Here is a 10,651-nt window from a genome sequence, read left to right as displayed (position 1 = left end):
GATTTTGGCCCCATTTCTTTGTTTACAATTTCTTGTCCAAATTCTGTTCTCACTTAGACCAGTGATAACCCAGAACAACAAATCAACTGAATTACTCTGGATTTTTACTGCTGTAACTGACAGCAGAATTTGGCAAAACATTCATTCATAAAGACATGGTAGAACCAATTAAATTAACAATCAACTGGGGATACATAACTCCCATGCCAAAAATCATTATAATTAACCAAATCAGAACAAATCAACAGCACTCCCTCAGCTTAATATTCTTTATTTGATTTGTGTGTGTGTGAAGTGGTTGTTCTTAATTAAAAAAAACACAAAGGATCTGATTCTGTTCTTCTTATACTTGTATATATCAGGAGTTACTCCACTGAAGTCAGTGCTATAATACCAGTACAAAACTGGGTTCTACTTAGAGCAGGAATCAGATTTTCAATGTATTTATACTGCGAGAAAGTGATAGTGTATAGATTAAAAGGCCACAAAAACTTAATTACCACTGAATATGCTTTTATTAATACTCAGATCATCTAGTATAAAGGAACAAATTGATAAGAACATTAGAAAACTTTAACATACTGAAAATATTCCATTACAATTATTTTACAAAACTATAAACTTCTTATCAGCAATCTATTGACCACTGGAAACATTCCATTGTTCTGATGTACAAATTAAGAGGATGCATACATCCATGTGTAACACGATGAAGTCTTTTTCTTAGCATTGAGAGTCCAGTAAATAATAATCATTGATTATTTGGTGTTCTACACACGGTGTGTAACATTACATTAGTGTAAAGACATGTATTTATCAACTTCTGTTTTTTTCTTCATTCTAAAGTCTGTCTGTATAATGTATGTACATTAGATAAGTTTTTCTTTTCTCTTTTGGTCCTGTTACACCTCGTTTTGCACTGGTATTACAAAACAATACAAACTCTTTCCACTGGAAAAAAACAAAAACACAACCAATTCCCCCCCCACCTCAAAAAAAAAAACCCACCCCAAAACCATCCAGAAACGTATGTTAAGTGACCACCCAAGGACACGGCAGAATCTCAGTTATGGTCTCTAATTTAATTGATGATGTCTCTAATTTAAACTTAATTCAGACTGTATTGGAAACCTTGGGAATATTTTAAATTGGTCATTTAGATCAGAGGGTTGCATGTCTGAGGGGCCCTTGTTGTAGGGTTCACTATGTGAAGAGACAGACAAAAAAAATGAAGGCAGGTTATTAACTTCAACAAGAGAAGGATTGTACATTAGGTCCCATTCCTGCAAACACTGGCATATATGAATAGTCCCACTGTGCTGGTCATAAAAGGTCCTAAATGCAAATAATTGATTTAACTTCACTTTAAAAACTAGGAAATAGAACATTCATGTATATACAGTACCGTAGCATTGTAAATGTCAATACTTACAGCAGCAAGATTTCTGTAACATACAGAAATTGCCTAAATAATCAAATTCATTTTAACACCTTTGTGTATTCCTATGAAATAGTGAACATTTTCTGAAGACAGACAGAAGTGCAGGTGACATTTCACAATTGGCAGCAAGTTCTCTTTTTCTTACTTTCATTTAGATCCACCACATCTAAGTCACACAATACGCAGGAATTCTGCAAAACAAATTAAAATGAACATGGCATTAAGACGAATGCAGCTGCACTGCATTAACATAGATGCTTGAATATTCTTCTCCATGAGTGGACTCATAAGGCAGCCCATCATATATTTTAGCTTTATAAAACATTTTAGTGTGTCACTGAATATATTTCTAGCTCTGAAGAGTCAAATGAAAGGCTGGACATTTTAGGGAGTTTTCTAATAAATTGGATGAGTCTAGTGCCCATGGAAGTGACAGGCTGATAGGACATTCTCATACTATACTTAGCTCTAGCCTCTTTTCTGAGTCCTGAAAGATCCTAAGGGTGGGCATGTATGGTCTTCTGAGAAGACATCACAAGTCATGAGCTTATCCTGTAAATCTCTGCTCACTGGAGTGGTACATACTCATGTAGGTAGTGCTACTGACTGCTTGCATAAGTAAAGCTTTCCCTCGTGAGCAATTTAGCCCTAGTGTCATCTAGGACTTTAAAATAAGCATCAGATTTTGCTATGACAAATGGTATGGTAGTTTTGTGATGTGCACAAATATCGGTACTCATTTTCACATTTAATTTAAAAGTAGAAATGGATTTTATGCTCTAAAACCCCAATCTTCAGAGATCCTTACAGTGGTACTGATGAATTGACCTATTTTGCCGATTTTTCCCTAATTTACTGTACAGTAATAGGAAGTATTATAAACTCCCTCAGCTCTGAGAAACTGGATTTGTTTCATCTCATCCCTCTCATTGGTGGAAAGTCAGCTCAAAGGAAGGGATCCAGCAGCACAAGGCACACACAACTCCTACTGGGATGGAGGGGGGCTCTGCAGTTCCAGGCAGGGATGCGTCTGGGGTAGCCAGGGATGTGCCAATTCAGTGCATCCTCTGCTGCTAAGGAATCCAAACAATAACTTAAACTAGCAGAACCCCACAAGAGACAAGTAGTGTGAAACATGCCCACCCTTCCTCAATGAGAACTCTCTTGGAGAAACAAGGGCCTTTCTGGAGCCAGGGATAACAATTGCTCCTTTCTGTTCCAGCAGCGGTGACCTGAGCCCAGGATATCAAAGGTCCTAAACTCATATTTCAGTAAATGAAATGGACTTGTTTAGGGCCTGCTTTGCAGATGAGCTGAGCACCAACAAATCCAGTTGAAGTCAATGGTAGTTGCAGGTGTTCAGTATCCTTTAAAAAAATAAATGAATCAGACCCTTTATTGTTATGAAAGAAGTTAACTTATCTTGGCATATACATTATAGTTCAGTAGTTTTGCTAGCCAATTTTTTTTAATCCAAGCAATTCCCAGCATTTAATTAACTCAGTCTTAACAGAAGTAAAACCATCAAAATAGCATTGTACAATAGTAAAACATTTATTTACTAATGTTAAGAGAAGATAATAATCCCAGCACAAGGTTTTGGCCTAAGGCCCTTCCTGTATGTGATGAGATATATTAAATTGGGCAATTAATACTGACAAGAAAAACAATCAAAACCAGTTATGCAGTGTACTTGTAGCAAACATCTTAAGTCCCTGAGAGGTGGGACACTGAACCCAGAATGAGGAGATAAAAACATGAGACCTTTTGTTATGCAGATAAAGAAAAAATGTTTCCAATGTCTCTACTTACTATTCTTTCCTTTTCTGCTTGGCTTGTTTACCAAGAAAGCAATGATACACAGAGACATACATGCATCCAAGAGGAGTCCCCCACTTTCTCTCTGAATCCAGCAGCCAGTGGCTCTCAACCTTTCCAGACTACTGTTCCCCTTTCAGGAGTCTGATGTGTCTTGTGTACCCCAAGTTTCACCTCACTTAAAAACTACTTGCTTACAAAATCAAACATAAAAATAAAAAAGTGTCACAACACTACTACTGAAAAATTGCTTGCTTTCTCATTTTACCATATAATTATAAAATAAATCAATTGGAATATAAATACTGTATTTACATTTCAGTGTATAGGATATAGAACAGTATAAACAAGTCGTTGTCCATATGAAATTTTATTTTGTACTGACTTCGCTAGTGCTTTTTATGTAGCCTGCTGTAAAACAAGACAAATATCTAGATGAGTTGATGTACCCCTGGAAGACCTCTACGTACTCTTAGTTAAGAACCACTGCCAGCAGCAATACTTACATGTTTCTTGCTACAGAGGCCAGCTGTTGAAAGGGATCTCTCTTTACCTCTTTGAGGGAATAGGCGTCATGGAACTCAAAGCATGGACCTGGGCCAGAAAATGACTGAAAAATGTCCTGCAAAATGCAGAACAATTGATAGGCATGACTGGGAGACTATACAGAGTATGAACTTAGATTTCAAAGGGCATAAGAAATTAAATGTTGGATATTTGCCTTATGGTTTGGGGTTTCTTAAAGTTTCAGCTAAAATGGTTCAGCAGGGTGGGACAGGAGTTGGAATCAGCAGGAGCTGAATATGGCAGCAGGGGAATGGGCTAGGAGTAGAAGTGGACAGGGAAAGGGGGAACAAGTGTTTATAACTACTAGAAAACACTCCCCTACAGAACCTGGAACTGAATCCATTATTTCTGAGTCTCAACATTCTATTCACAGTAAACAGCTGTAAAACCCACAAACAAAGTGTGTCTTTATCTCTTTCTGGGGCAGGTCCTCATAGAAGATAACAGCCTTCTACTGCTACCAGTTACTCAGTTAACTCAAGGGACACCTGGTAGGACTCTGTCGTACGTAAGCATCCCAACCCTGCTGAAGACCAATATGCAGGGTCAATATGGATTCACATGATGGAAATTTTGTTTTTCCAATGTTTAAGTTTTTTTTAAAAACATAGGAAATGACATAAAACCCCCAACATTAAAAGAATGTTAAGATTGCAAAGTCGAGAACTCAATAATTAGGAAATACCAGAATAAAGGCTGTCTTTGCAACCTTTATTCTGCTCCCTTGTATGTATGCATTATGATGGTCTTTAGCTACATGATCACCAGGGATCCTAGTTTTCCATGATAAAAAGCCCCAAATTCTCTGATTAAAACCCCCCATAAAAATTGGTGTTTTTTCATGTTTAAAATGCAGTTTTAGTTTCCCTAGCCACTATATAGGTATTAGTTGAACACAATGTTTTATTGATATATCTACAATTTTTAAGCAAGTTTGAAGCCCACCAGTGCCATCAATCATTATAATAAAATATAATTAATAGAACTGCAATTTGTATTTCTTACATATGCCCAATACTTTTATGTTGAGCGGTGGAGTTCGGCTGTCAGCCCTTTTTTTTAAAAGCAGCAAAGAATCCTGTGGCACCTTATAGACTAACAGACGTTTTGCAGCATGAGCTTTCGTGGGTGAATACCCACTTCGTCGGATGCAAGCCCTTTTTTTTGTTAACGTGGAGACCCAGATAATGGGGGCTTGGATAAACAGGGTTCTATTGTTGTTGGGGTTTTTTTTTCCACAAAATGAAAAAACTAAGGATTCTCTGTAAAAACGCAAATTCCGCATTTTTCCGTGGCCAACAGATTTCTAGGATCACATACTATTTTTTCTATCAGACCTTCAGCCACATCCAGTGTACAGGGCAGCACTCCCTGAATGAGCACCAGTTGACTTTTCTTTTTATATTCAATCATGTAATATGTAGACCCATGAATTAGGTATTTCATACCATTCAAATCCTGTACTGGTGGCAGAATTATTAATTTCTTCATGGGCTTTTCTAGATTCTGTCATTGTAGTATCTGAGATCTTTACAAACATAAATTCATTAATCCTCACAATACCACTCTGAGGGGATATTATTATCCCTATTTGACACATGGGGAACTGATGTACAATGATTAAAGCAAAAATGATCAAATTCGCAACTGAGTGTCTGAAAATTTGAGAAGCCCAGGGTCTGCTTTTTCAGAGTACATGGCATTTAATAGCACTCTACGTATGTTCACAGCAGAGCTCCCAATGACCACATTTGCAGTTGTAAGCACACACTGCATATCTACAATCAGACCAGGTGGCTCAAGCTGTGTACCCAAAGGAACCCAGTGAGGAATACACACTGCTCACCTGTGAAAATTTGTATGTGACTTGCCCAGCACCACACAGGAACTCTGTCACAGAGCCAGAGATAGAATCCAGTTCTCCAGAATGGCATGCAACTGCCTTAACAACAAGACTCTCCTTTCTCTTCAGTTCCCTTCCTCATTTACCACACCATTCTTGTGCAACAATTGAGGCATGGACCGTACAGACAACAGCCTCATTCACTACACAACCCTGATTCACTCCCAGAGTACAGTCTGTCCTGTTCACAGAATGAGGAAATACTATGTGGTCATGTAACTAAAAACTGTATCATAATGCATTGTTTTAATATATCTTTGGGCATTTCATTAAATATAGTACAGATTAAATTAATTGAACATATAATCTTTCAGGTTTCATTATCTAAAACATCCCTAATCAATATAAAAGAACCATTATGAAACGGTTACAGTAGGTACTGTTCATACAGTGATACCTTTTCATCCAAATGGTATCCAATCATCAGGCTTTATATGTTACTCTCACCTTCAGTAGAGGAAAACCCTGGATAGAAACATTGTGCTCGGTTTTGATAGTTCTTTTGCTCAGTAAATACACATTTATTAAATACAGAAACTTGTTTTGATGGTTAATTGTATTTTTGGGGAGTGAAGAACATTGTTTTTTATGGTTTTGTTGTATTCTTCAGAGAAAGGCAATTGCTCCTGGTATTTATTTTGATGATTTGGGGGGAAGGAGAGTTTAAACATAGTTTCTTTCCTCCTTCCCCCAGTTAATATGATGTCATAACCAAGAATCCACAAAGACCGGACTTAAGTACAGAGACTATAATATTCTTGTCAAAAGCTATTTGGGATGACGACTGATCTTCAGCCATTAAACTGAGCAACATATGACAGTATGCATAAATCTAAATGCTAACTGTATTTTTTTCTGTTTTTGTTTAAAGTGTGACTCATGATTGCAAGATGGGTCACTTGGTAACCATGAGCAGTGTTATTAAACAGCTGTCATTGTCTAATGAGCAGGTTTAGGCAAATCTGAATCCAGACTTTTAAGAATTCTGAATAAATAAAATGCTGTTATTTGTAAACATGCCTCTGCAAACTTTCAGAATACCTGATAAGCCCTAATAATGTCAGAAACATTAATTCACACTAAAGATTTTTTCAATAATATAAAGTCATTTAATAATAGCTGTTTGGATTGAACAAAAAACATGTATTAGCCATTCTCAAAATTATGGCCTGCCTCTGTTACTCAGGTGAGTAGTTGTAATGAGTTCAGGTGATCAGTTAACTTTAATAAGACAATTCATGTGAGAGCTGCAAGATTGAGTCCTTACTGTAAAATGATTTTCACAACTGGCGCACAACTTAAAAGTCTACATAATGTTGTTTTAACTATCTGATACCAGTGAGCACAAAAAATATGCCTCAAGCTATAAAAATACAACACAAAGGAAGATGTAGTAGACTCTGACATAGGGTAACTTGCTGCCATGGTTTAAAGTATGAGGCCCACTCTTTTATATTAGCAAGTGTAGTGAGAATAATTTTGAAAACAAATGTTCAATGTGTTTTAACACATTTCAGTGTTTCCTCCAACCTGAGAGTCCTTCAAACCACAAACTGCTCTAATTTTACAGAGTTCCAGGAAGCCCTGAATCTGTGCACAAATTATAGGTCCCCAGCATTCCGGTTGCAGGAAGAGATTATATAGTTAGTTAATAAAGTGCCAGCAGATGGAGCTCAAGAATATTTAGCAAAAATCCTGGGTTTTGTAGGACCAATAAAAGTTGTTGCTGTGAACCTGCAAATATATTTCTCTCTGCAGCTTTTTACATCAGCTCTTCACATAACTCACCTGCTTCCTGGCAACCTGGCCCTAATGGCTTCCCCAGGGAACTTCTTAAAAGGGATTTCCTTTGTGGGATTGGTGTGAGATAATACGCTTTCCCTGGCCTATCTATATCCAGCAGGGGTGCATCTAGTCTTCACCCCCTTCTCCTGTGTGTATCCTGGGACAGGAGGATCAATGCCATAGAGACAAACTGGCCAAAGGGAAGGGAACTCAGAGACCTGTGCCTCGAGGAACGATTTTGGACCAGAACATTGTGTGGGGCTTTACCTTATTTTATGATGGGTAAATAAATGTTTCATTATTATAAAACAGATGTACCACTGTCCCTGATGTGTGGATTACAGCACGGTGCCATTTTACACAGTTGCTAGTCACATTGCTGACTACATTCACTTCTCCAACAGAGTTAGGGAGGTTAAAATTCAAGCAGTACATCCAGGTTTCACTGTTTTGTGAACAAGCAAATTATTTTGTTGTACCTGAAAATTTTGGTGAAACCAGAAGGCAGATTTTTGTTTTTATTGTAAACTCTGCTTTACCAGTTAAATTTGGAAAACTAAATAAAACTGAGGTGAGGAAGAACCTTATTTGAATCAACAAAACAAATTTCACTGGAAGACGGTAAACCACTGACCAAAATAATGTTACAGAAGCACCTGCTAACCCATCAGGGATTTCAAACATCTCCAGAAAAGAAGAAATTTTACCACTGGCAAATTTGCAAATTCTCATTAAAACATTTTGCACAAGCACACACACAAAGTGGAAATTAATAAGTTTACACACCTCTAGTCAAACAGATGTTTGACATATAGCTTTCTCAACATGCTAAGACCTCTGTCAGCATGTCTATAGTATAGAAAATAAGCATCTTCTAAGATAAGTGAATATATTAAAGTCATACTTAAAATAACATGAATGCAAGTAACCTTACAGTTGAATGTCATTACACATTGCAGCCAAGTCTCTCCAGTTCTACACAATATACATTATGTAGAAACATGTAGGGTGACTAGCAAGTGTGAAAAATCAGGAATGGGGTGGGCGGTATAGGAGCCTGTATAAGAAAAAGCCCCCAAAATCGGGACTGTCCCTATAAAATTGGGACATCTGGTCACCCTAGAAATATGAGCTTAATATATATTTGTCTTTGCAGCTAGTTGTATTTATAGTTATTAATTATTTTGTAGTTTTTCTGCTTACTTTAAAGAAAATTCCAGAGACACTGTTATTCTAACATACCTTATTATTCTTTATTCATAAAAGATACTGACTACTCAAACAGAATCTTTATGTTTCATCCCCCTTCTGTCAGTGATACTATAGCATGTTCACATAATATGATCATGCTTTCACGCTCTTCAAGTCATTTGGGTGCTTGAGTAAAGCCTAAAGGTCTCTCCCCTTGCCAACAAAGAAAATACACAAGGCTTTTTCTGTATGCTGCACAGTTGAAAGCAAAGTACAAAAGCTGCACACCTCATGCTGGAGAACATGGGGGAGACTAGCCAGTATCATGCCTTTGTAACATAAATGACAAAGGCATTGGCCCACTATATCAATATCCAAATCTTTTTATCTCCTGGGCTTGAAATTACCATCATTGTTTGATTTAATCACACACAAAACTAATAATGTTGGAATATATTTAAGTGCTAATGAAAGTAAAGCAGCATGATGATAGGTAAACTGTGAACAGGAGATGAGCCATCTTCTTCTAACAACTCCACATATTCACCTCAGTTTCCCTACCCTTTTCCATGCTGGATTTGTGCTTTTAAAGCTAATGACTAGTTTAGCTAATGTATGTGTTTGTTTTGCAGCACAGACAAGAGTCCTGGATTAATCTGACTGAGACAATCAAAATCATTTCATTTATAACCAAAGATGCATTTGAATAAAGGTTTCTAGAATTAAAAAACTGTTCCCCTTAATCCTCAATATGTTTAATATTGATATATAAATTTGCTAGTGAATCTTCACAACTGTTATTGCTTACCTGTAATTTGAACTTCAGATGTCTCAGCAACTGCAAACATGTCTATTACATTAAAACAGTGTTTCCCAAACTGGGGTTCGTGAACCCCTGGGGGTTCACAAAATGTTACAGGGGGTTCTCGGGGAAAAACTCCCTAATGGCGGACAGAGCTGTCCCTAGGGACCCTGAGCAGGATGGGACACGGAGGAGACTTAACCTTCAAGACTCCTTATAAGAAATGGAAAGGGAAGTGGATATTTTTTGCTGTTTTTAAAAGTAAATGGGCAGCTAGTATTGTTTTTAAAATTATTATGAAGAACAAGTTTAAGCTTTGTTGTCACGTGCGTTGTTTGCCTGGAGTGCTCAAGACCTGAATGCTTGTGTAGGAGGAACTCTTTGAGTTGGCTTCTTAAATACCTTCATGCTGTTTCACCTCTGATACTCCTTGATGAAACATAGGAGCCTTGTCTTATAACAGGCTTATTCAAAGTGATACAAGCTACGAAAGTGAGATCTTGGAAGAGTGTTGCCATTTTCATAATGCAATAAAATATGGTAATGATAAATAATAATAATACACAGTGTGTAATAAACATGTCACAAAAACAAATTTAATATTTCCAAGATTATTGTTTTGATAATTTATACTCAGGTAAAGGAGAAAATCCCTGGAAATATTCATTTTTAAAAGGGTGTTCACGAGACTTGACATTTTAGTGAAAGGAGTTCACAGGTTGTTAAAGTTTGGGAACCACTGCATTAAAACAACAATATCCTTTTGTGTTTCAAGTACATACAGTAAATTCCTTGGTTACAAAAGAAATTAAAGTAAACCTATTTGAGACACTCTGCCAAATCTTAAGAGGCCTACTGTTAGTTCTTCTGATGTGAATGATTTTTTTGACAGTAATAAGCTTAGTACTGTTGTATGATAGTATTGGTCCTTGATTTAGAAGGAGTCTGACTCTGAGCTGATTAGTTTCACCACTATTGTGATAATTAGGTCTATGAATTACCCTACTTGTGAGCGCAACTGTAAAAAGTGAGTGAAAGTTCATGGAATGTCATAATAATCTACAACAACAAATGCTGACTGAAAAAGGTGCAAAAGTAATTCTTTTGATAATTCAAGGACTGTATTAAGATTCTCCTTCTGTTT

General features: G+C 36.9%; 1 protein-coding gene across 4 annotated transcripts in view; it reads right to left on the bottom strand.

Annotated features, from left to right (window-relative positions):
• Positions 1 to 506: 506 nt before the first annotated feature.
• The window catches only part of LOC123362506 (ras-related protein Rab-10-like), a 52,262-nt gene continuing 42,117 nt past the window's right edge, over positions 507 to 10,651 (bottom strand). Inside the window, exons 6-7 of one of the 4 annotated variants that reach the window (XM_045002857.1) lie at positions 3,766 to 3,881; positions 507 to 1,632 (exon numbers count right to left, since the gene is read on the bottom strand). In XM_045002857.1, the coding sequence (XP_044858792.1) occupies positions 1,608 to 1,632; positions 3,766 to 3,881 (141 nt within the window). In that variant the 3' untranslated portion in view covers positions 507 to 1,607. The remainder of the gene's footprint in view (positions 1,633 to 3,765; positions 3,882 to 10,651) is intronic. The other 3 variants (XM_045002858.1, XR_006576461.1, XR_006576462.1) reach the window with 3 other exon arrangements.

This window comes from Mauremys mutica, chromosome 2 (genome assembly GCF_020497125.1).
Source record: "Mauremys mutica isolate MM-2020 ecotype Southern chromosome 2, ASM2049712v1, whole genome shotgun sequence".
Lineage (NCBI taxonomy): Eukaryota > Metazoa > Chordata > Testudines > Geoemydidae > Mauremys > Mauremys mutica.
Note: the sequence above shows the minus strand (reverse complement) of the source record. Positions and strands in the feature narration are given on the sequence as shown.